Source organism: Chelonoidis abingdonii, chromosome 11, assembly GCF_003597395.2.
Source record: "Chelonoidis abingdonii isolate Lonesome George chromosome 11, CheloAbing_2.0, whole genome shotgun sequence".
In the NCBI taxonomy this organism is placed as follows: Eukaryota; Metazoa; Chordata; order Testudines; family Testudinidae; genus Chelonoidis; species Chelonoidis abingdonii.
In genome coordinates this window covers 30,019,835-30,045,469 of record NC_133779.1, presented here as the reverse complement: position 1 = coordinate 30,045,469, position 25,635 = coordinate 30,019,835, and the positions used below count along the sequence as shown (strand labels likewise).

Here is a 25,635-nt window from a genome sequence, read left to right as displayed (position 1 = left end):
TGTCCAGCCCTCTCCCTTCCTATCAGCATAGCACGCTGCCAGCCAGCCCCACCTCCGCTTGGCACTGCTCGCTGTGTCCAGCCTGTCTCCCTTCGTGCCAGCACAGCACACTGCCAGCCAGCTCCACCTCCGCTTGGCACTGCCCGCTGTGTCCAGCCTTCTCCCCTCCGGCCTGCTCTGCCCACTGCCAGCCAGCCCCATCTCCGCACAGCACTGCCCACTGTGTCCAGCCCTCTCCCCTCCTGCCAGCACAGTACGCTGCCAGCCAGCCCCACCTCCACTTGCCACTGCCCATTGTGTCCAGCCCACTCCCCTCCTGCCAGCACTGCCCACTGCCAGCCAGCCCCACCTCCGCTTGGCACTGCCTGCTGTGTCCAGCCCTCTCCCCTCCTCCCAGCATGGCACAGTACCAGCCAGCCCCATCTCTGCTTGGCACTGTCCGCTGTGTCCAGCCCTCTCCCCTCCTGCCAGCACGGTACGCTGCCAGCCAGCCTGACCTCCGCTCGGCACTGCTCGCTGTGTCCAGCCTGTCTCCCTTCGTGCCAGCACAGCACACTGCCAGCCAGCTCCACCTCCGCTTGGCACTGCCCGCTGTGTCCAGCCTTCTCCCCTCCGGCCTGCTCTGCCCACTGCCAGCCAGCCCCATCTCCGCACAGCACTGCCCACTGTGTCCAGCCCTCTCCCCTCCTGCCAGCACAGTACGCTGCCAGCCAGCCCCACCTCCACTTGCCACTGCCCATTGTGTCCAGCCCACTCCCCTCCTGCCAGCACTGCCCACTGCCAGCCAGCCCCACCTCCGCTTGGCACTGCCTGCTGTGTCCAGCCCTCTCCCCTCCTCCCAGCATGGCACAGTACCAGCCAGCCCCATCTCTGCTTGGCACTGTCCGCTGTGTCCAGCCCTCTCCCCTCCTGCCAGCACGGTACGCTGCCAGCCAGCCTGACCTCCGCTCGGCACTGCTCGCTGTGTCCAGCCTGTCTCCCTTCGTGCCAGCACAGCACACTGCCAGCCAGCCCCACCTCTGCTTGGCACTGCCCGCTGTGTCCAGCCCTCTCTCCTCCGGCCTGCTCTGCCCACTGCCAGCCAGCCCCATCTCCGCACAGCACTGCCTGCTGTGTCCAGCCCTCTCCCCTCCTGCCAGCACAGTACGCTGCCAGCTCCCCCAGTCCCAGCCGCGCTCAGCAGGGGGTGCTGTAGGGTACGGAGCAGGAGCACTGTCTGTGGGGGGGGCATCCAGCTCCCCCAGTCCCAGCTGCGCTCAGCAGGGGGTGCTGTGGACAATGGAGCAGTCGTGCTGGTGACACAGTTCCCAGTTACTCTGTCTCTGTGGAGCTGAGGGCTAAGCCAGGCTTAAAACAAATAAAAGGAAGTATTTCTTCACATAGTGCACAGTCAACCTGTGGAACTCTTTGCTGGAGGACGTTGTGAAGACCAAGACTGTAATAGGGTTCAAAAAAGAACTAGATAAATTCATGGAGGATAGGTCCATCAATTGCTATTAGCCAGGATGGGCAGGGATGGTGTCCCTAGTCTTTGTTTCCCAAAAACTGGGAATGGGCAACAGGGGATGGATCACTTGATGATTCCTTGTTCTGTTCATTCCCTCTGGGGCACCTGGCATTGGCCACTGTTGGAAGACAGGACACTGGGCTTGATGGACCTTTGGTTTGACGCAGTCCGGCTGGTCTTATGTTAGTGAAAAAAATGAAAATATTTTATGAAAAATGTTGACCAAAAGAAAAATGTTTAGGGTTTTTGGACTGGGAGCCAGGCTGCTGACTGGTGGTTGCATTTCTGTGAAGTTTACAACCCTCAATATGTACCCAGGCCTCAGACACCTCCCTTGGGGCACACAGTTAAAATTCACTCAATGCAACAGAGCAGATATATGAGGTCACTTCAGGCAGCACTGGGAACAGAACCCAGGTCTCGGCCGCTTTGTCATACAGACTTTCAAAATGTGTACGGTGAATCCGTATGCTTGGCTAGACTATCTGTAACCAGGGGGCCAACATCCTGCCAGGAGCCAGCAGCAGAGCCCAGGAACCCCATTACCCAATGCCCCATAGCTGGCTCACAAATAGCTGTGACCCCCCACTAGCAAAGGGGTCAGAATTAAGGGTGGCCAGGTAGATTATCCTACATCTGGCATTTGCTGGTTGCCGGGACTCAGACATTGGGCAGGGGGGTTAGTGCTGGAGACTGGGAAGTGTCACTATGGCCTCTGGGAAAATCTGTTTAGATTTGGTCAAGTTATAAGATGAGGAAAATCACCATTTGCAGTTTGCAAATACGGACCAGCCCCTTGCTTTGCTGAGCACTCTCCATCCTGTGTCCTGACTGAGCCCCCGACCCCTCTGTGGCAGCCCCTCCATAGCACTCTGGGCAAGGACGTGTTGCTGGTGCCATTCAAACCCCCTCTGACACTGGCCCCTCCTGCAGCATGCTGGAGCCCGAAGCACGTGCCTATCTCTGGAGCACAAAGCTGCAGCGCCTCCAGAACCTGGGCCGTTAGGTTGGTTTGCAGCTGGTCAGAAGCCTTGCGACAGACTCCATAGGAAAATGCTGTCTCATCAACATGGAAACATTTGGTGGCAGTGAGTTGGTGTCCACAACATGTCATCTAGGAACCCCCCCTCCCCCAAAAGGGAGCATTTTGGTGACGTCTGTCCCATTCCGGTGTTATTGGCACGAAATGGTGCCTTTTTCAATTTAGAAATGTTTTTTAAATTATTCATGTTTTTTTTAACGTCAAAATCAGAACAAAGCATTTTGAGCCAAAAGAAGCTAGTCAAGCCAGACTTTTCCAAAAAAGTGTCATTTCACCAGCACTTTGAGATGTTTTTGGTCCAATCTGGAACAAAAACAAATGTCCAAATGTTGGCATTTCTCGTGGACTGGAAATTCTCAGTTTCAGCCAGCTCTGGGTTTGGCTGCACGTTGCCCCTCTGCTGCTTAGTTTTGGCCCCACCATCCCTGGCCTGACCAAGTCCAGAGACCTTGTCATGAACCTGCTCCAGGCATGGGCCAAGTTAGCCCTTTATAAATCCAAGAGGTGGCAATTCAGCCCTGGGCATGGGGACACTGAGGCCGAGGGGCCGTTCTCCACATCCCAGGTGCCATACGCAGGCAGAGTTCCACTGGACAACTCCCACCTAGATCCTTGGAGCAGTGGGAGCTGTCACAGGGGAAGGAGGCATCTCTCCTCTGTGTCCCCCTTTGATTGCAACTTTGAGCCCCACTTTTTTGATGAGCGAGCCCCGCACTCGTTAGGATCCTCCCCTTTTTGGGGGTGGCAAATGTGGTCCTTGTGGGCAGAGCCTTTCGGGGGTCTGTCTGTCAACAAACGTCAAACAGAGCAGCCCCTTTCAACAGCACTAAATCCACACCCCAATTTGCTTTTATACTGCTTGAATGCAAATTAGCTAATTTAAATAATTGGTATTCAAATACAGGGCACAGATGGAGCTGCACCTAAGGACACCAACGTGCAGCCCCCTGACATTGGCTGGCGCTTCCACCGCTGGCCGTAGACTGGCTGGTAATTGCAGTCCCAAAGCTACTGAGTGGGTGTGTCCCGGCCCTGGCTTACCACTCAGCCTCTCCCCCACCAATGGGATTAAGCAAGGAGGGGAAAATTTGCATATCCTCTTCCCACAGTCCTTTGCGGGAGCAAGTGATGAATTGGCTTGTCTGAGCTAGTGATTTTGGTCAAGGGAACCCTGACCCAATTAAATTACAATTAACCTGGGAAGCGGGGAGGAGCCGGCTGGATGAGGAGAAAGGGGGAGAGGTGAGGGTGGGGTGAGATTACCCCCCCCCCCCGCTTGCACCGCTCCACAGCCAGCCATCCTTTGTTGGGACTTGAAAGGCTGAGGCAGACCAAGCCAGCAGAGGGGGTCCCTGGGTCCACTGGCCACCCTAAGAGGGCGGCAGAGCTGGCGCCAGCCAGGATCAGCCGCTCCAATTATGTCATGTGAAAAAATCAGCCCCCATTCAGCGCGTCCCTTCCCCGAGATCAAACCCCATTAGTTCCGCGGCCATTGCTTCATTATCTCTGCTTGGAAGTGCGCCACTCGATGGGGCCTGTTAATATAAGCCCAGTCCCATTAGCCGGGCCAAGACACCAGGGGAGAGTCCATTATTCATTTAATTGGTCGTTGAAGGTTTAATTGTTATTAACGAAGTGGTCCAGCATCAGGAGCTCCCAACCGGTCAGGAACAAGAGGAAGGGAAGATGGTTTCATTAGGGCAAATCCCATTCCAGCCCTGTTGTCCCCTGGGCCATTAGGGCCTGACCCCGACCCCACAGGCCAGACCTGCTTGAGCAGAGCTTGTTTCCCCAGCCCCGGGAAGGGGGGCTGGGTTGACTGGGGAGACCTTTCCAAGCCTTGGGGTCGCTGATTGGGCTTGGGAAGCCCCTGAGGCTTAGATCCCTGCGCTGGCAGCCCGGGCCTGGTCGTGTCGGGGTAAGTGGATGGCAGTCGCTCTTCCGCCAGGGCTCATGGCATCTTCTGAGCTCCTCCTCCCAGGATCGATGCTGCCAGGTGCCACTCCAGAGCCTTGCCAAGACACAGGCCACCCGAGGTCACTCTACCAGGTGCTCTCTGCAGCCCTGAAGGCAAACAGCCCTTGGTGTGGGGGGTTAGTTTTTAACAGGATCTTTTTCATTTTTGTTTTTCCTTCTCCTCCCCCCACCCTTCTCATCCCATCTCCTCTCCCCTTCCTGGATCCAGGAGCACGATGGGAAAAAAGAGCAAAAGAGAAAAAAACCAAAACATTGGAAAATGCCATGAAGCATTGTGACTCCCGGCCAACCCCCCCCCCCCCAGTTGGCAATGACTGACGGAGTTTTCCCCACTTCACACCGGCTCCGGCTTGTGCATCTTGATTTAGTTGGGGTTGGTTCTGCTTTGAGCAGGGGGTTGAACTAGATTATCTCCTGAGGTGCCTTCCAACCCTGATATTCTGTGATTCTATCTACTCCCCGCACAGCCCGGGGCCAGTCAGACGTGCACACCTGTCACTTCTGCCCTGAGGGACGGAGCTGGCTCCGGACTGTCGGTGGCTGTGCAGCAGCTAGCACGCCCCGCCCAGCGGAGAAGCAGCACGAGCTCAGGGAAATGACTATAACACGAGTGGGCAAGGGTGAGGTAAGGGGCATTACCTGCTTCCAGCCGGGTGTGAAAACACCCCTTGTGGATTCCCCTGCGGTTGGTCTAGGGAACGGTTCTGAAACTGCTCCACCTTCCTACCGCCGGGACAGTGGGGTGCTGCAGTACCCAGTGGGAGCTCCACGAGGCACTATGATCCGTCCGCCTGCAGCAGTAGGGCCAAGGCAATTCCCTTTGACAAGCTGTTGCTGGCCTTACTCCCAGCAATGGGGCCAGACTTACTGTCCAGGGAGACTGGAGGATGGGCTCTGTGTGTCCGGGAATAGCAGGGGTCTGTGTCAGGGGAGATGGGGGATAGCTGGGTGGAGACTCCCTTGTCCTGGTTGCATTAAATGCTATTCCCCTCCGCCACTCCCACCCCCCCACAAACCCCCCCACACACCCCTGCTCTGCTGTTGCCATCTTGCTTACCAGTCTGCTCCCTGCTCACCTGCCATGTGGCAGGGCCTAGAGGTCCTGGAAATCCCAAATGTGCTGTAAACTCTGGGCTGGCCAAACCCATCACCCAGCCTCCTGCAATAGCCTCCTCCCTGCTCTCATGTCCTGACCTTGGGGAAGGCTGGCTGGTTTTCTCTGCAGCTCCATCTGGGTCCCTTTGAAATACACACATTGTGGAGAGCGTAATTACTGCAGCTTTGTGTACCCAACATGTGGCCTTGTAGTCACTGCTTGAGAGCAATTAGGAGAGGCAGGGCCCCAGGCTGAGCCCCCCTGCACTGCCCCAGACTGACTGGAGAGCAGATTCCCCTTGACAAGCACAAGGGACTGACAGCGACTGTTAAAAACTCAACAATACCAGCTCCCGGCCCAGAGCCTGGGAGAGACTTGCACTGGGAACTTGTGTCAGGTCACCCATGCGTGAAATATGGAATTAGGCCTGATGTACAATAGACGAGGAGAAGGCAAAAGGATGCATGAGAAAGAAAGAAAGAAAGAAAGAAAGAAAGAAAGAAAGAGAAAGAAAGGTGGAGCCCAAGGGAGGAGATGAAAAAGCATGAGGAAAAGAGTGAGGGGAAATTGTGAAGACGTGAATGAGGAAGAGATCAGACAGAGAGAGGGAAGTGAGGAGTATGAGGAAGAGAGACAGAAGGAGGGAAAATACATGCGGAGCAGAGACTCGGAGAGACAGCACATGGGAATGTAACTCCTCCTCGGTCCCGTCCCATCCCAACCCTGCTCCACATCACTGCCAGGGCTCCTGGTTGTTTGCGCCCCCCACCCTCTCAGGCAGGGAACATCCTTCTCCCTAGCTCCCAAGAGCGTAAATGGCCTTGAGTTTTGCAGCGTGGGGCAGGCCGGCGTAGGTTGCTCAGCCCCCCGCCCTCCCGCTCCCTTCCCCATGGCTGAGCACAGCAGGATGGCAGCCAGAGCACTGGAGTGGCAAGTCCCAGTCCCTAGCAGGCAGCTGGCATGTAGAATGCTGCGTAGTGGCCCTGGAGCTCCTCCCCTGGCATGTGCTCTCAGGAGCCACCTGCAAACGGAGCAAGCTGCAGCCCCTCCACTCTTCCCTGGGGTGCCATGTCAGGGTCCCACAGCCACTAGGCTGGGCTTGCCAATTGCATGCAGGCTGGGGGACACAGAGAGCACAGTTAGATTGCAGCAGGGAGTGAGATTCCAAGCCCGGGTAGACAGACATGTACTAGCCGGGCCCAAGGTAGCGTGCTCAAGAGAGCAGCGTGGGGGCGGCAGCTCACCCAATGCCCTGAATCTGAGCTCAGGTGGCTAGCTGGAGTCTCTGTACAGCGTGCTAGCTGCTGGCACCAGGCTGTCTACTCAGGCGGGTGGGGAGACTTGCTCCCAGCTGCAGAGCAGACATGAGGTCCAGATTCTATTTGGATAAGGGCAAGGACTATTTCTTTGTTCTGTGTCAGTCCAGCGCCTAGCACAATGGAGCCAGGATCTCAGCTGCGGCCTCCACAGACTGCCATAAGATACATACTGAGTACCCAAGAGCACCTCCTGAAAGCAGCTTGGCAGCATTCTTTTGGCCCCGCTGTTTGGAAGGAGCATGAAGCAGAGGGCCTGGGAGCACTTTTGCAAGATGCAATGGGACTGCAGCTAAGGAAAGCGAAAGCAACCAGAAAAACGGGACGTCCTCCCTCAGAATCAGTCTGAATGTCAGGGAAAGTGGCTTGCTGGAGACTGCAGGATTGTCTCCCAAGGGTGTGGACTGGAGCTCCAACACGTGGGACTTCTACGAATGGGCAAGACAACTGCAAAATGTCCTGCAGGAAAAAACAGACAAGACCCAAATGGACTTTTCTGTCTCATTGTTTCTATGATTCAAAGCCCAGACATGGAACTAACTGTCAGAAAACTGAGTTCCCACGTGAAACCCTCTGGCATTTCTTAGACAAATAATGGTGTTGGTCAAACTCCAGCTCAGACTGTCACATTCTGCCTTCCTAACTCCCCCCCTCCACCCTTGCTGGAATGCTGCTGTCAGACCATGGTCCACACCAGAAGGAGCTGCACTTCATTTGTGGATTAAGCGAGTCCTACATACAACACAGTTTGTAAGGAACACTAGAGATCTTTTGGGATGAAATACACTAGTTACATTGGTGGTGTATTATTCTGATATTACTGACATCAAGGGTCAACTAACAGGTCCCGTATTTAGAATGGGTTTGAGTTTTAGTAAGTGTTTACTCTGAATACAACCATAAATGGATATAGTTGCATTTACCAGCAGAACCAGCAACACTCTCTGACATAGCTAAAAAAAATACCCAACAAAAATGTTCTCTAGGAAACTAGATCATTTCATTTGTTTTTTTTAAAATCTGCAGCATAAAAAATGAATAACAATAAAGAGAAAGGGCTGAAGGAAGAGAACCCGGAGATGATTCCTCAAGTCCAGGGAAGGTCGCTACAGGCTGCTGGAGGACAGTGGGCTTGAACTGACAAGAGGTTTATGCAAGAGTCCAGCTGTAAGTGCAGGGGACCTGGCCAATTTGTTGTGTCAGCCACAGGTTCGGGGTGTGTGGGGGGGTGTTCGCCCCACTCCCAGGAGTGAGAGACAGGGCTCTGGAGGCACGGAGTCTCATAGATGCTAAGGTGGGACCATGGCGATCACCTAGTCTGACGTGTCTGACAGGCCCGAGAGCTGCCCCTGCCTGCTCTCACCTCTGCCATGTGCCATCCCTGCAGGGATATTCTGGAAGGGTGTCTTACCTAGGGAAAGATGAACCAGGGCCAGTCCCTCACCTGGTGCAAATTGCCGTAGCACCAGTGATTGCCACCAGCTGCGGATCTGGCTCTCTGTGGTTGAAAACAAAACAAACAAAACACAAACCACACATTGAACTGTCCCTTTGGTTCTGCGGAGCTGGGCTGGCTTTGATGGTCTCAGTAGTTGCTCTTGGAAACTCGTCTTCTTTACGCAAGTCTCAGCCACGTCACCCATTCACTAGTGTCCACTTCTGCTTCCTTGCTCACGATGCCAATCAGTTCAACTCTGAGACCCTTCTAACACGTAGGTGTGGGGGGAGGATTCCTGCCCTGCCTCTCTGCACTGAGCTCTGGCTTGGGAAGTTTGGTAGCAACCAGACAGGGTTCTGCATAGAGAGGCCTGGCAGTCCCCCTAGGGAAACACCAACATCCAACATCTGTTCTGAGCAACCCAGGATGCAGAGTAGCCAGCCTGATGGGAGCAGGAGATTGGAAAATTGCAGAAGGGTAGGGAGGGGGCATCATTAATCAAATAGGCTGCCAGGTTTTATCAATGGTCTGAATATGCTCCTTGGCTTTCATCCGTAGGGACGCAATGCTGGAGCTCCTCTGGTCGACGTCTTCCAAAGGGTACTTGTCCACAAAGGGGGTGGCGCACTGGTACGGCGTGGGTGCCATGGGCTGCATGGGCTGAGCCATGGGAGGCGCAGTGTTGAGGAAGGAGTGGCCAGTGTAGGCGGGCTGCAGGGCTTGGGTGGGCCCCATGAAACCTGGCATACTGTGGACCGTGGTAGCATTAGAGATGGGGGAGGTCAGCCAAGGGTCCAGAGGTAAGGAGTTGCTCATGGGCCCAACATTGGCGGTCATTGGGGGCCTGTTGAAGGACAACATGGGGGTGTCATGGAGTTTCATCGAACTGGCTTCCATTTTCTCTTGCCGCCTCCACTTGGCGCGTCTGTTCTGAAACCACACCTGCAAGAGGAGAGGCTGGAGTGTGACTAACTGCACCCAGTCCTAGCCCGCCAGATGCCATCAACATTCCACACTGCAGCCTAGGACTGTCAGACGCCTGCCTACAACAGCCACCTGGACTCTCTGGCTGCAATAAGACAAGAACTCAGAGTCTTCTGCCCCCAAATCAGCCTTTCTACCACCTGAGCTAAAGGAGAATCTTGCAGTATAGGGCCTATGCCACCCGGCTGAGCAGTCCTGATTCCACCAGTAGAAGGCAGAGCTAACACATACACACCAGCCAGTTCTTTCCCATACTTAATACCCAAGCAGCACCAGAACCTGGCAATTCTGAGTGATGTTTCTGTGACTACCCACACATTATTACTATGTTACATTTGCTGGGTATAAAATCCTGATGTCTTTAGGCAGGCCAAACGCTTTTTGATTTTTTAACTCCTGAGTGAGGATCTGGCCCCTCGTTTGGGAAGTCGCTCTCGGATGATTTAATACAATGCCACACAATCCAGTATAGCATCTTCCCTGCAAACTTGCCCCCAAAGCACTTTGTGGAGTTAAATAATAAGTAGCAGAGAGAAGGAAAAAACACGATGTGGAATGATGTGAACTAGAGAGGAAAAATAGAGGTAGTCAGTGAAAGGGCCATTTGGACAGTCAGGAAAAGAGTCTTTTTCCCAAAGCTACTGCTCAGAGCCAGTTATTCTTCCTTGGGGGGAGGGGAGGTGTCTCAGGGTAACTCCTCTGGTTTAAATCACAGAGTCATTGATCTGAAGGCCAGAAGGAATCATTGTGAACATCTAGTCTGACCTCCTGCATGTCACAGGTCAGAAAAACTCACCCAGTGATTCCTGCGTCAAGCCAGTATCTTGTGGTTGAGCTAGAGCAGATCTTTAAGAAAGAGGTGCCCAGTCTTGATTTAAAGACTCCAAGTGATGGAAATTCCACCACATCCCTAGGCTGGTGGTTACCTGTTAAAAATTAGCACCTTCTTTCTAGCCTGAGTTTGTCTCACTTCAGCTTCCAGGCACTGGATCGTGGTTTGCCTTTGTCTGACAGATTAACAAGCCCCGTATTGTCAGAGATCTTCTCCCCATGTAGGTACTTATAGACCAGGATCAAGTCACCCCTTAGGAACCCCCTCCCCACTATTGCCTTTCGTTGACCCTCCCCACCATTCCATCTGTCTTTCCCCCATGAAAGGCTGGGCACTGCTGATCGAAGAAGTGGGGCAGGGGCGAGGGTGGGGGGAAGAGGAGGGGCAGGGGAGGTGCCTGAACTCCTGATGGAGACAGTGTCCAGTTTTTAAATATTGTCAAGTTGGCAACAACCCTAGTTAAAACTCCTGCGCCTAACTCATTCCTAGTGCTTTCAATTCAGTTCAGCCGAGATCAGTGTGTTTTAAATGTCCTTCCCGGTGCTGCTAGTAACACTTCGGGTTTATCAAACCAAGGGCTGCCAGAAATGTTTCCAGTTTGCATTTCAATCAGCTTGGAGCGGCCTACTCCACTGCCTGTTTCTAGTCAGTGACCATTTCAGGGGCAGATCTTCAACTAGTTTAAATGGTAACTGATGATTCCCTGTTCTGTTCACTCCCTCTGGAGCACCTGGCATTGACCACAGCCGGAAGACAGATCCTGGGCTAGCTGATCTGACCAAGTATGGCTGTTCTTATGTTCATATGACCCTCACCAGCTGAGAATCAGTCCCCACAATCTCTAGCTACCCAGCCTACAGCTGCTTGGCAACTGGGCCCCCAGGACTCAGCCAGCAGTGAAATCGCTGGATGAAAAGATGCTGTGTACATGCTATTCTACTGTCTTACATGATGCTGTAGTGTTCGTGCTCCCATACTAGGAAGTCTCGTCATATCTAATGAAATATGAACATCAGTTATCAAAATCAATGAACCGCATACACTTTTTTACAAAACAGGCCCTGGTAATTTACCCCACTCGCAGGTCAGCAGTGGGCTGCCTGGTCTTCTGAGCAAATCAACAGAGTTTGTGCGTTTTAATTAGAAATCCCGCCAATCGTATCAGTATCGAATACCAAAATATCTTATACCCCAGCATGGAGGCCACTGGTGCTGGGTTTAAACTTAATTGGATGAACATGCTTATTAAAATGTCTGTTAATCCTTTAGAAGGTGCCATGAAATATACAGCTAACCATGCCTAGCATGCAGTTAATTGCCTTCTAATTGATGTTCTTGTTTAATTACTCAGGGTGGTTTCCAGATTAACAAGGAGCTAGCCGATCCCCTCATTCCCACCCTACCCGTTGCTAGAGTTTGTGGGGAATGAACAAACACTGACTGAAACTCCTGTTCTGCCCTGTGTTTTACAAGACAATCACTTGTTTCCACATAGATTATGACAAAGATCTACTGATGAAAACAAAATGTTGCCCTTTGGCATTTATATTTCATTTATATGGACTTGGTCTGGGGGCGGGCCCCAGGGATACTGTAAAGACCTGGCTGGTGTGTGTATATTACATGCATGCACACCACTACCCCTTATTAGAAAGAACAGGAACTGCTCAGCTGTGGGTCATAGGGTCTGTACTGCTAAGAGCTCATGGAGATCCTCCTTTAGGTGTTAGAGGCCTGGCCTTATGGAGCAGCGGGATCTGCTGTGAAGTTCCAGATGGCTATGGATTCCCTGGACATCCCCCTCTCTCTGATTGGTCACCCTCTCCCTACACACTGACTCCTCCTCCCACTTACTGGTGGCTTTGTAGTGCTGTAGCCAACAGGGGCCATGCATGTAGCCACCCTCAGGCCTGGCGCAAGGCCCAGTGCCACTCTGAGAGTCAAGCCCCAGGGGGTGATGAAGGCCTGAGCACCAGGTCTCTCCTCTTCTCCCTCTCCCACACATGCTGCTCTGCTAGAGACAGCAAGCAAGGCAATGAACCCTGGCTCAATTTAATGTGGGACTGTGGCCCAGCTCAGAGCCCATTCAAACAGATGAGCCAGGTCCTGGAAACTATAGTCCTGACTCCTGACCATACGTGGTCCTGCAAGACCTCTTGGGGTTTCTCCTGTGCCTGGCCTAAATTCCAGCCTGCTTCCTAAAATGCAGTTTCTATGGGATTTAATACACTTCTTCACTTTCTATCCTAAGCTCCCCTGCAACGTTGCTGTGTGATGCAAAATAGCTGCTTCTGTGTTTCACCCCAGAGCTGGCTACATTTCAGTGGTGGCCAGAGTCATTCTAGTATCTGAGGTTTGTTAAGTCTGCAAAAAGGCTTTGTGAGACATTTAACATGAAGGCATCATTTTCAGAACTGGTTGAAATTTTTTTGCACACAAGTTTTGTTGTTGTTGAAAATGGACTTTTAAAAATAAAATTAAACTTTTAACAAGAAAATTGCCGGTCTGACTGAAATTTTCTCATTTTCATGAAATTTTCCATGAAAAGTTTTAATGGCAGTTTGTATCCAAATCATTTCCAAAGTCGTTATCGACCTGGTTCATTACCAAGAATCTAATTTTCAGTAAGGAAACATGGCTTTCAATAACCTAAAAATATTGATAACATTCCTGTGAAAAAAATTGACGAAAAGTATTGTGACAAATTTCACATGAAACTGGAGCCCCATGCAATGGACACAGGATGGAAATTTGAATTTTTTTCATGCAATCCTTTCCCCCGTTTTTAATAAGAAGATTGATAACACCTGGTTTTTTTACAGCACTTGTCACCACAGATCTCTAAGTGCTTTAGCAAGGAAGGATGTATCATTACTCCCATTTTTACAAATGGGGAAACTGAAGCACAAATTGGGGATGTGATTTGCCCCTAGTCACTCAGTATGCTAGTGACAAAGCTAGGAGGAGAAGCAAAACCAGGAGTCCCAGTCCAGGGCTCTATCCCTTAGATTGTATTTTGTATTCAAGAATTTCTCAGCCCTGGAGGGCGATCCCAGGCCAGATCTCATCCTAAGGCAGCCTGGGGATTTCCTGGATTTCACTTCACTCCATGGCAGAGCTGCTGGAAGAAGCACTCAGTCTCCCGGTCTCATCGCTGGGCAGAGATTGCCCTCACCTCCAGGACCTGCAGGTCCGCAAGAAGTCCCTATCCAACTACCTCACTGCAAGACAGAGGTCCCGAGCTCGCCCCACATGTCTGATAGGTGGAGAATGGCGGGAACGTGGGGATCTCTGCCATGGTTCAGCCACCCCTGCCTCGACCATCCCAGACAGGGGTTTGTCCAACTTGTTCTTAAAACCCTCCGATGGTGGGGATTCCACAGCCTCCCTGGGAAGCCTGTTCCAGATCTTCCTGAGCCTCAGGGTTAGAGAGTTTCTCCTCATATCTAACCTAAATCTCCCTTGCTTAAGATTAGGCTCATTATTTCTTGTCCTACCTTCAGTGAACACGGGAAACAAATGATCCCCTCCCTCTCTCTAACAGCCCTTAACATTTGAAGACTATCAGGTCCCCCCTCAATCTTCTGTTCTCAAGTCTAAACGGGCCCAGGTTTTTTAACTTTCCTCACAGGCCAGGTTTTCTAAACCGTTCCTCATTTTTGTAGCTCTCCTCTGGACTCTTTTCAATTTGTCCACGCCTTTCCTAACATGAGGCACCCAGAACTGGACACCATACTTCCGCTGAGGCCTCACCAGTGCTGAGTCAAGTGAGACAGGTATTTCCTGTGTCTCACACATCACACTCCTGTTAATACACCCCAGACTGGTATTAGCCTTTCTTGCAGCTGCATCACATTGTTGACTCATGTTCCACATTTAACTGAGCTGGACTTAACCAGTGGCCTAGCGGTGAAAGGCTCCTGCACACACCAGGAGTAACAGGCTCATCTGGCCTCCCTCACCTGTACTCTGACTTCCGGCAGATTGACTTTCATGGCCAGCTCCTCCCGGCTGTAGACGTCTGGGTAGTGGGACTTCTCAAAGGCCCTCTCCAGCTCGTGCAGCTGGTAGGTGGTGAAGGTTGTGCGGTTCCTGCGATGTTTCTTCTTGGGCTGCTCCTCCTCTGTGTTCTCCGGCGTGGTGTCCTCGCTGTCCACGCTCTTCCGCAGCTCACTCAGCTCTCCCTCACATTTATTTAGGAACATGTTGGCTTCTGCAGAGGGGACAGTAGTTGGGGGTTAGATTGAAGCTGGGCAGGGAACACCAGCCTCGCCGCTCACCAGAGAGACCCAGATAGGTCCCTCTGTCACACTACCGCTGCAGCAGAGCAACTTAAGAATGACTATTAAGTAGCAACTGTTAAGCTGAAAACTAAACCTAGGGATCAATTTACCTGCCAGTGAAAGGCAGCCACCTCTGGGGTGGAAGGTGACAGCTGTTTAAAGTGCATAGTGGCACTGCACAACAGTTTCAGGCCAGTAAGTGAGGAAGGATCAGCCTGCACAGAGTGTTTGTACTGATTTAAATACACTAGAGCCTCAGAGTTACAAACATCAGAGTTACGAACAGACCAGTCAACCACACACCTCATTTAGAAGCGCAATTATGCAATCAGGCAGCAGCAGAGACACACACACAAAAAAAGCAAATACAGTATGTTAAATGTAAACTACTCACAAAATAAAGGGAAAGCAGCATTTTTCTTCTGCATAGTAAAGTTTCAAAGCTGTATTAAGTCAATGTTCAGTTGTAAACTTTTAAAAACAACCATAACGTTTTGGTCAGAGTTCTGAACTTTTCAGAGTTATGAACATCCTCCATTTCCAAGGTGTTCGGAACTCTGAGGTTCTTCTGTATACGGGTTAGGAACTGCAGCTCTGAGAATAAGCTTTGTGCTGGTATTACTGCATCGGTACAAGACCTGCATGCAGACAGGCCCTAAATGAAACTGCCTAGGGGAAGTGAAGCAATTATCCACCTGGACAGAAGAGCTTACCCTCTTGCCTTTGCAAACAGTGCCACAGTGAACTAAAATGCAGGATTCCTCCTCAGTACTGGACACAGCCCTTCCTACAGACTGTTCAGCACACTTCAGGCCACTTTTGCCTGTTCCTTGGATACCTTCCCAGATCCCTCCTGCTTCATTAGTGAGCCCAGTAGAAATTTGTGGCACAACATGGTCCAGCTCTCTGAGCACTTCACCCTTATTCATCCTTTCCTGGCTATTCCCTTCCACTCCCCTGAGACGCTGCCAAGATCTCACGGGAAATGTTCAGGTTCGAAGCAGCTCTGACTTTCCAAAACGCCTCCAACCCTCACTCACAAGGGACTCTTGGCATTGAAACAGCACTAGGAGAGGGGAATCAGCAATGAAGGCCAGATAACCCAGTACCTCCCTGCTGCTTTGTGCCCCTCCAGCACCATAGAGCATCCATAAACCTGGCCAGTGAACCTGGCATTTCAGCCTCTTTGTGTCACCAGAGTGGTCAAAGCAACCAGAGCGCACTGTGAAGCTGGTCCCCAGACAAACAGATAGATGGATACTCCTCCAAGGAAACAGATTGTTCATTCCCTTAAGAGTTGACCTGCTCCTGCTGCTTATTCCCTATACAAAGTCACAACGCTCCACTTCTGACATCAGAGTGGGTTCCAAAGCCACTCATTGTGATGTTACTTAAACCACAGGAGTAGGCTGCAGGACTTGCAGCATTGTCTAGAGGGGAGAGCAAGGGGCTTGGCTTGGCTTGGAGCACCTTGGGTTTTGGTCCTGGCTCTGCTACTGATTGGCCATGTGCCCTTGGACACATCTCATCCCCTCTCAGTGCCTCAGTTTCCTTCATCTGTAAAATAAACTCCCCCATAGTGAAACACTTTGAGATTGTCCAACAAAAGCAGCTAAGTGACATGATTCACATGCAGGAAGAGGACAAGAGAGAGCATGTGACCTCTGCTCCAGGAGCTTCCCAGGAGATGCCAGATACTTATTACCCGCACAATCCGAATTCCCTTGTAGTCAAGGGGAGTTTCGCCATTAGCTTCGACAGGATTTGGATTTGGGTTTGCATGTGCACAAGGGGCAAGGCACCCTCCCGGCAGCACTGCAGCATCACAGCAACTGGGCATCAAAGCCCCTTGCAAGAGAAACTGGACATGTTCAAACTAGAGCCATGAAGACATCCCCATGGCATGTGGGCCTTTCAAACAGCGGTGCTCCCCAGCCTGAGAGAGGATGGCTGGACAAGGCTGCCTGAGCTAGTTCCATTAAACTGGAAGAGAAATACTGACTTTAATGAGATCTGATTCAGACCCCGGGTGATCTAGAGGAAAGAGCCTGTCTCACTGTCTCCCAGAAATGCAGGGCTGGAAGGGTCGTCCAGTCCCACCCCCTGCGCTGAGACAGGACCAGTTAAACCTAGACCCTCCCTGACAGGTGTCTGTCCAGCCTGTTCTTAAAACCCTCCAGTGACAGGGATTCCGCAGCCCCCCTGGGAAAACTGTTCCAGAGCGTCACTAGCTTCAGAGTTAGAAAGTTTTTCCTAACATCTGACCCTAGTCTCCCTTGCTGCAATCTAGGCCCATTACTTCTTGTCCTCCCTTCAGTGGACATGGAGAACACGTGGTCCCCGCCCTCTCGATAACAAACTCCCTCCTGCCCAGTCTTTTTTTCTCGAGACTAAACGTGTCCAGTTTTTTAACTTTATCTCATCGCTCAGGTTTTTTAAACCTTTTATCATGCTTGTTGATCTCCACTGGACTCTGCAATTTGTTCCATCTTTCTTAAAGTGCTGCCCAGTAGTCTGAGTGCAGAGTAAAGCAGGACAGTTACCTCCGGTGTCTTCCCTGTTAACACACCCCAGAATGATATTAGACTTTCTCGCAGTTGCATCACTTTGCTGACATATATTCAATTTGGGATCCATTCTAATCCCCAGATACCTTTCAGCAGTACGATGCCTCGCCAGTTCTTCCCCAGTTTGTAGCTGTGCATTTGATTTTTTTCCCTCTTGGGTGTGGTACTTTGCACTAATCTTTACTGAATTTCAGCTTGTTGATTTCAGAACAATTTGACAAGTCATTCTGAATTCTAATCCTGTCCTCCAAAGTGCTTGCAACCCTCCCTACTTGTTGTCCCATGCAAATTTTAGGAGCATACGCTCCATTCCATATTGAATGATGGTCTGCTCCCTCTGACTTCAAAGCCCAACCCGCATCAGCATTAAACAGAGCCAGTGAGCCAGATCATCAGCTGGTGTAAATCAGCATGACTCCAGTGAAGCTGATTGAGGATCTGCTGTGGTGCCTCTGTGCATATAAAGAGTCAGAACCTAATGGATACAGTGCAGTGACCCCAATGAGAATACACCCATAGGTAGATTTGCACACTTACTCTTTGTTTAAACCTCAGGAGACAAAAAGCCAGGCTGATGACTATATCTGATCTCTGCCTGACTGCAGTGGGAGCTTTGGCTGTGCAAAGATTGCAGGATCTAGCTCAATCTAGTATGGAGCAAGGGAGCTTCAGTGTGTGTCTGTGAGTAATCACCAATACCAAAGGCATTTTGTTTCACTGTCTATGACCCTGCCTACATGAAGGAAATTTGCCCCAGTATAACTATTTTGATCTGTCATCGGAATAAACTATGGTGGTGTAATTCCACTGGGCTGGAGTTACAGCAGTGGAATTACATCGATGGAGTGCAGATTTTCATAACACAGGCAGGGTTTGGAAAAGCACTGTCCAGTTCATGAGTAAAGTATACCCTCATCTGGGGTAAATCAGATGGACTTCAATGGAACTTCACGGATTTTTCCCCAGGTTCTGAAGATTATATATATAATGCAGATAGATAGATAGATAGAATCTATCTATTTTACATGGGTGATTATCAAATTCTTTGTGAAAGCTATTGATTATATGTGTATTAAAAATAAGCTTCCACAATTTAGTGTCCTGTCAAGAATGGAGAAAAATTATATGAAAAATAAAATTTAAAAATAAGTTTCATATGAAAGCTCAAATTAATAAACCATCTGCCACGTGAATTAATTCAAACCTTAATTTAGTATGGCTGTAAATCACAATCAGCCTGGGATTTTTAATTCTTTCCGTTTAAATAGTTTTCTTTTTTCTTTCTTTTATTACCTGACTTAGCAGAGCAAAGTAAAAATTCTCTTGTAAAGTCTTGTGACAATATATTTGTCCATTCAATACAGATCACCTAAGAAAATAATGAGGAGTCCGGTGGCACCATTTTTTTACCTGCCGAAACTTATGCCCAAATAAATCTGTTAGTCTTGAAGGTGCCACCGGACTCCTTGCTGTTTCTGTGGCTACACAGTAAGACGGCTCCCCTTCTAATACTGAAGAAAATAATGAAATTCCCATAGCTAATCTCTGAAGCTATCTTAAAAAAAGACACTCAGTTATCTGACCAGTAAAATCCACATTTCAGAGATGCAATAAAAATAAGCTAAAGATTTTTTAAAAAGAAAAATCCACTATACAGTGAAAAAAATCACAAATATAAACTGAGATTTAACCTGCTCAATTTTTTTTTTTTATTTTCAGTGTTTCTCTTTTAAAATATTAATGTAGATCCGGACAATCTTTACTTGCTGGAGATAATATGGCACTTGAAATTCTGTGACATAAAAGTGCAAATAACTGCAGAAACCAGTGGTAGAAAAACTCGAGACTCCTCTAGCTCCCCGCACCCCAGTGCTGTGATTTGGCAGGTCTGAAGGAAGGGGATACCCTTTAACTACAAAACAAACAGAGAGAAAACAGCAGAGGGAAAACAGGCCCATCAGCATGGCTGTAAAAATAAGTTTCCCCCAAAAGTACATGGTTTCTTTAACTCTCTGCCCCCACCCCCTGTTTCTGGCTAATGACCTTTTTCCCCCTGAGTGTTTATAAGCATTTTCAAACCTAGGAACATTTCGTCTTTAAGCTTTTTATCCAGTGTATCTGAAATCTTTCTGCAGCATTTGATAAGGATTACCAGCCCCTTTCCATCGGTAGGGATCTAATACAAACATTTAAATAAAACGAAAATACATAATCCCAGGATATTTCTTCAAAGGGAAATGTGATCAGATCTCGCTGGGATAATGATGTGCTGGAGTGTGTGGTGTGCCTCACATACAAACGCACACTCACAAATACACCCATGTGTGAGTCTAAAGAATCAAAAAGGAAATTACATTAAGTAACTAAATCTAAATAAATAACTAAATGAAAGATCCCACTGTATAGATGTGTGTGTACATTACATATGCACACACCTATAGACACCTCTATAATATAGTCACGTGTGTGTGTTTGAAGAAATTAAAAAGGAAATTAAATTAAGTAATTAATTAAAGAAAAAGCGACAAAGAGTCCTGTGGCACCTTATAGACTAACAGACGTATTGGGGCATGAGCTTTCATGGCTGAAAACTCACCTGTTCACCCACTATTCACCCACGAAAGCTTATGCTCCAATACGTCTGTTAGTCTATAACAGGGGTCAGCAACCTTTCAGAAATGCTGTGCCGAGTCTTCATTTATTCACTCTGGTTTAACGTTTCGCATGCCAGTAACACATTTTAATGTTTTTAGAAGGTCTCTTTCTATAAGTCTATAACATATAAGTAAACTATTGTTGTATGTAAAGTAAATAAGGTTTTTAAAATGCTTAAGAAGCTTCCTTTAAAATTAAATTAAAATGCAGAGCCCCCCAGGACCGGTGGCCAAGACCCGGGCAGTGTGAGTGCCACTAAAAATCAGCTCATGTGCCGCCTTCAGCAGGTGTGCCATAGGTTGCCTACCCCTGGTCTCTAAGGTGCCACAGGACTCTTTGTCGTTTTAACTGATCCAGACCAACAGGCTACCCCTCTGATAATTAAATAAGATTCCATAAATAACAGATCTCTCTTCCTATGTTTGTGTGTAGCTAGCTAGGGGTGTCAGGGGATCGATGGGGAGATGATCCGTCTATACATGGTACAGTATACACATATTTACATAGATACACATATGTAGTTAGACATATACAGACACCCGTGTGTACACACACTCACATGTATACAGAGGTATCTTTTAGTTAGTTAAATGTTCTTATGAATTTCTTCCGATAGGGTGAACACTGTTTTTAACGCCCCTTTCCGCCTCTGATCTCTTCCCACTGGGATCCACATGCGGTGGTCCAGGCAGATTAGACTTTGTGCCCCTTTCTCTGGGGGGCTCTGCCCGGAGAGCAGCCCCGGCCCCCAGCTCTGGCGGGGGGGGGGGGGGGGCTCTTTGTTATTCACTCATTGTCCAGCCGCTGCTCAGATGACCAGCGGGTCTGGAGGATGCTCCGGGCCGGCCTGTCCTGCCACATGCCCGGGAGCTGACCGCCTACCCCCCGCCCCGTCTCTGCGGCGAGCCCGGGCCCAGACCTCGGCAGGGGCTGGCGAGGAGAAAGGAAGAAAAGTTGCAAAGCGTCCAGCGCCCGACTCGCCAGGCTGCCGGGGCCCCGAGCTGGCCCCGCGAGGCCCGGGCGCCCCAGGGTCCCCCCCCGCCCCCCAACGACCGGCCCGACGGCTCTCAGGGAGCCGAGCGCTCAGCCCCGAGCCCCCAGCGCCGCTGAAAGGGGCCCCCCGCTCCCCGCCAAGCCGGCCTGTGCAGCCCGCATGGTCCCTGGGGGTCCCCCCGGGGCCCGGTCAGCGCCCCTGCAGCGCCCCATTCCTCGGCCAGCGGCTCGTCCCCCGGGCACCCCGCGTGTCAAAACCCGCTCAGCTCCCGGGGGCAACTCGGGGCCGGGCCCCGCTTCTCTCTCCAAATCCGCGGAGGGACCCCAGGCTGGCCCGGGGCGACCCAGACCCGACCCAAGCCGGCAAACAGCCCCCCCCGGCCGGATTGGACCCGCAGCGCCTGGGGGCGGACTAGGAGGGCAGCCAGCGGCTCTGCCCGGATCGGGCTGCGGAAGGCGCCGGGGAGCGCTGGGATTTCAAGGGGATCAAAGCTTCAGAGGCAGCTATTAACTGTCAATTGTCATTGCTGCGGGCCAACCCCGGGCCGGGCCGGGCTGCCGCAGAACCGGGCCGTTCGTGTTTGGCAACGAGAGAGAGAGAAAAAGTCTCCAAAAAGTTGGTTCTAGCTCCGGGGAGGGAGGCGCACGGGGCGCCGCGCTCAAACTCCGCCGAGACCCCTAGCGACCCGCGGGCACGGCCCTTTTCCGGGGGGCTCCCCGCGGGATTGTCCGGCCCCGACGGCACAAGCCAGGGGCTGGCGCCACAGCACTGCGCCGGGGAAGCGAGACACTTGTTCGCTGCCCTGAACCTGCCGCCGCGCCCGGCGCTGCAGGAAGCTCCCAGCTGGGGGCGGCTCGGGGGCTGCCCTGACCAGGAGTCCCAGAAGGGGCTGCCGAGGTGCTAGAGGCAGGAGCGCCTGGAGCAGGTGCCTGGGAGCCCCCGCCCCGCCCCGTCGGGAGGCTCTGGCCGGGGCTCCTGGAACCGGTGGTGCCCCCAGACCCCGGGAAGGGACGATCGCGGCTGGATTTGACTTGCAAACCTATTTACCGTACAGAGCCGCCTCCTCCGGGTGCGAGCCCAGGGGCTGGGCGCTGTAGGGAGCCCGCTGCTCCGCTCTGCTGCCGTCCCCCAGGCTGGCCGCGCCGCTTTTGCTGGCCGCGAGGCCGGGCACCTGCAGGGGGCCCAGGAGCGAGTCCTGATCCCTGCTAAATCCCAGGATCACGTCGATGCTGTGCACGCGCCCTGCACCCCCCGCGCCGCTTCCGCAGCCCTTCAGCAACACCTGCTGCTGCTGTTGCTGCTGCTGCAGGGCCCCTGCCTCCAGCACGTTCATGGGGCCCTCCTGCAAGGCCAGGTGCATTCGGGCTGGCAGGAGCCTGGGGCTGGAAGCGTCCTGGGGAGGAGAGGAGAGGCTGGAGCTGGGGTGTCTGGGGATGGGTGAGTGGATGGAGGGGCCAGGTGGGTCTGTAAGGTGTAGGGTCAGGGGCTGGGGTGAGCAGATGGATGGGTGAGGTGAGGCAGGTCTGTGAGGTGTGGGGTCAGAGGCTGGGGTGAGTGAATGGATGAGCCAGGTGGGTCTGTAAGGTGTGGGGTCAGCGGCTGGGGTGAGTGGATGGATGGGCCAGGCGGGTCTGTAAGGTGTGGGGTCAGAGGCTGGGGTGAGTGGATGGACGGGCCAGATGGGTCTGTAAGGTGTGGGGTCAGCGGCTGGGGTGAGTGAATGGATGAGCCAGGTGGGTCTGTAAGGTGTGGGGTCAGCGGCTGGGGTGAGTGGATGGTTGGGCGAGGTGACGCAGGTCTGTGAGGTGTGGGGTCAGCGGCTGGGGTGAGTGGATGGAGGGCCCAGGCGGGTCTGTGAGGTGTGGGGTCAGTGGCTGGGGTGAGTGGATGGACGGGCCAGATGGGTCTGTAAAGTGTGGGGTCAGCAGCTGGGGTGAGTGGATGGATGGGCAAGGCGGGTCTGTAAGGTGTGGGGTCAGCGGCTGGGGTGAGCGGATGGAGGGCCCAGGCGGGTCTGTAAGGTATGGGGTCAGCGGCTGGGGTGAGTGGATGGATGGGCCAGGCAGGTCTGTGAGGTGTGGAGACAGCAGCTGGGGTGAGTGGATGGTTGGGCAAGGTGACGCGGGTCTGTGAGGTGTGGGGTCAGCGGCTGGGGTGAGTGGATGGACGGGCCAGATGGGTCTGTAAGGTGTGGGGTCAGCGGCTGGGGTGAGTGGATGGGTGGACAAGGCGAGTGGGTGAGTGGCACAAGTGCAGGCAGCCAGCCCCCCTCCTGGCACCGTCCTCTCTCTCTGTCTCTCTTTCACCCTCTTCTCAGTTGCGCAGCTCTTATCATCTGCAAGGAAAGAAGAGAGAGAAGGAGGGTGAGGAACGTTCTGGTCCCTTGGATTCTGCATCAGAACCACAGTCCACTGCCATCACCCACCCCTCTGGCCCTAGGATGCAGCAGCACCAGGCTCCCAGGACAGGAACATTCTCCAGACCAGGTGACCAGGATCCTTCCCTCCAGGGCACCAGGCAACTGCATGGGCTGGAGGAGCCAGACCTACCATCCTCCTGCGGTGTCTCTGAGCACCTCCCTGTTCACACCCTGTCCCTACATCCACCTCTGCTTTGGAGAGGGGCTGCTCCCAGCTCTCCACTGGGCCTGGTCTTCCCCTGGGCAGCCTAGAGACACTCTGTCCTCCTGCTTGGGGTCTGGACAAGTGAATTCGGCCCTAGGTGCTGGAACTAGGGTTGCTGGGGGGGGCTGCTACACCCTCTGGCTCGAAGCGGTTTCCATCAGATACAGGGTTTACAGTTTGGTTGAGTGGCTCTCAGCACCCACCCGTATGAATTGTTCCAGCACCCCCGAACTCGACTCCCTGTCAGAATAGGCTCCGGGTTAGCCCCTTGTTTCAGGGGGTGTGAATGGCCCAGGGGGAGCAGACAGCCCCGTGGACAGATGCTCTCCACCTCTGTGCCTTGTGAGGCCCACTGGTGCCCATGAACCCACGTAGCGATGGGGCAAGGGTGTTGGCCTTGGAGTCTGGATTTGGCTTCAGTCTCCCTTCCACTAGATCCGTCCATAGCAGAGACTTCTTTGTATGTTTGTGCATGTGTGTCTGGGGGCGAGGTGGGTGGGTGTCCGTGTCGGGAGGGGGAAGGGAGCTGTGCTTGTCTGGGGGGCGGCATGTCTCTGGGGGGGGTGTCTGTGGGAGAGGGCTGTGAGGGGCCTGGGTGTGTCTGGGTGTATGTGTGTAGGGCTCATTGGCTGTGTGGCCATGTACTAGTTTGTGGTGAGTGTATGTGTTCAAGTGGTGCGGTATTTGTGTGGCGTTTGTTTGTGTGGTTTGTGTGTATAGGGGAGGGCTTGTTTGTGTGCTGTATTGTGTATGCGTTTGTGCAGTGTGTGTGTGTGGGGGAAGAGCTGGTTGCCTGGGTGACAGTTTCCCTGTTCCCTTTACACCAAGCCCAAGGCGGCCTGTTCGGTTGGGAACGCCCCAGCACCTGGCCTCCAGCCTCGAACCTCTAGGGTCTGAGCTGCAGCTATTGGCTCCGGGGACCAGGCTGCTCTAGGGTCGCCTGCTCCCTGGCTGGGGTTAGTGCGTGCCTGTCTTCTAGGACCAGCAAAAATATGGATGTAAAAAAATCAACTAATAAAGAGGCAAAGTGCCTGTGATGCAGGAGCCTACAAGACCGTGAGCTGGGGCAATGGGCAGGCACCGGGGAGTGGGATCCCACGGTACAGCTGGGACGGGGTAGGGCGCAGGCAGTGCATTGCTCTCTAATTTCCCCTACAATCCCAGCACCTCTGCTTTAGCTGCACACACAACAAGCAAAGAGGAAAGCCAGTGAGACATAACCCATGGAAAGAATGAGTATAAATAATCCCATTGAGTGGGAGCAGGAATAAAATAAGCATTAAAAGAATAACAGAATCAGATACATAAATAATGAAGCAAAACAAGAGGACAGAAGGATACATAGGGGAGTAAATCAGAGTGGGGATGAATAATAAGAAACAAACTAAACAATAACATTTAATAATATCTAAAAAGGAAGAACAAAAATCTAATTTATTTATTTGTCTATCTGTCCTTATACCCATCTCTCTGTGGAGCCACCTGGATCTGACCCTCTGTTTGAAATAACCCCTTTCTCATTGTGTTTTTAAATCCTGTTTCTGTTAGAATTGGGCCGGTATTTTCATTTCCACCTCTGTTTTCGTTTTGACGTGCAGAGAGTCCCCTGTGCCACCCCATCCTCTCCTTATTGGCCCCCATGCCCTCCTGAGGCCCTATCTCACATTTTCCCCCTTTCATTTTCATTGGCGCCACCCCTGTTAGAAAGATCACTCTACCTAGCAGAAACAAAAAGGCTCCACGACCTCAGAAACTCGATTGGTTATGTAAATGGCAGAGGGCACAGATCCTGCAGTATTTCCCATGCCCCCCCCCTCCCCCCGCTGAAATGGCAAGCCTCGGGAAGGTGCAGAATTTGCCCCCTGACGCACAGCCCCATTAGCCTGACTGGAGCTGCCCCCCGCAAATAGAGAAGTCAAACTGCGCCTGTGGTATTGGCTCAGGCAGAACACCCATTGGAGTCATAAGGCAACCATCTCCCCTGCTAAACATTCTATCTCCTGGTCCCATTCCCATTAGCAAATCAGTTCCAATAAAGAAAAAGAAATCTCCAAATAAATTCAGGGTGTGCGTGTTTCCAGAATCCCTTCTAGAATTTTTAAGGAATCTTAATTGGATTCATTCAACTAAAAGAGCTGATTTCGATTTCCCATCTCGGTCTTTGGTGGATCCTGATATTTCATTACGAATGCCATGATCACAGCAGCAATTTTTGGTTTTAAGTGCTTAAGCTTTAAGACTGTAATGAAGGAAACTGCAAAGACACAAAATCTCTTGGAGATTTGCCTCTGTTTTGATTTATTCTTGAGCACGCTTTGGT

The 25,635-nt window shown here is 51.8% G+C and overlaps 1 protein-coding gene across 1 annotated transcript; it reads right to left on the bottom strand.

Moving 5' to 3' along the window:
* Positions 1-8,874: 8,874 nt before the first annotated feature.
* RAX2 (retina and anterior neural fold homeobox 2) lies at positions 8,875-22,051 on the bottom strand. The gene is made up of 3 exons (XM_032774853.1): positions 21,739-22,051; positions 14,155-14,405; positions 8,875-9,318 (listed from the first exon to the last, which is right to left on the bottom strand). Exons 1-3 carry the CDS (start codon positions 22,049-22,051, stop codon positions 8,875-8,877), a joined length of 1,008 nt encoding a protein of 335 aa, XP_032630744.1.
* Positions 22,052-25,635: the final 3,584 nt, after the last annotated feature.

Coding starts and splice junctions, on each gene's coding strand:
- RAX2 (XM_032774853.1), bottom strand. CDS start 22,051: ATGCACCTGGCCTTGCAGGAGGGCCCCATGAACGTGCTGGAGGCAGGG. Junction 14,406..21,738: donor GGAGGAGGCGGCTCTGTACG/GTAAATAGGTTT, acceptor TCCCCTCTGCAG/AAGCCAACATGTTCCTAAAT. Junction 9,319..14,154: donor TGCCGGAAGTCAGAGTACAG/GTGAGGGAGGCC, acceptor CTCCTCTTGCAG/GTGTGGTTTCAGAACAGACG.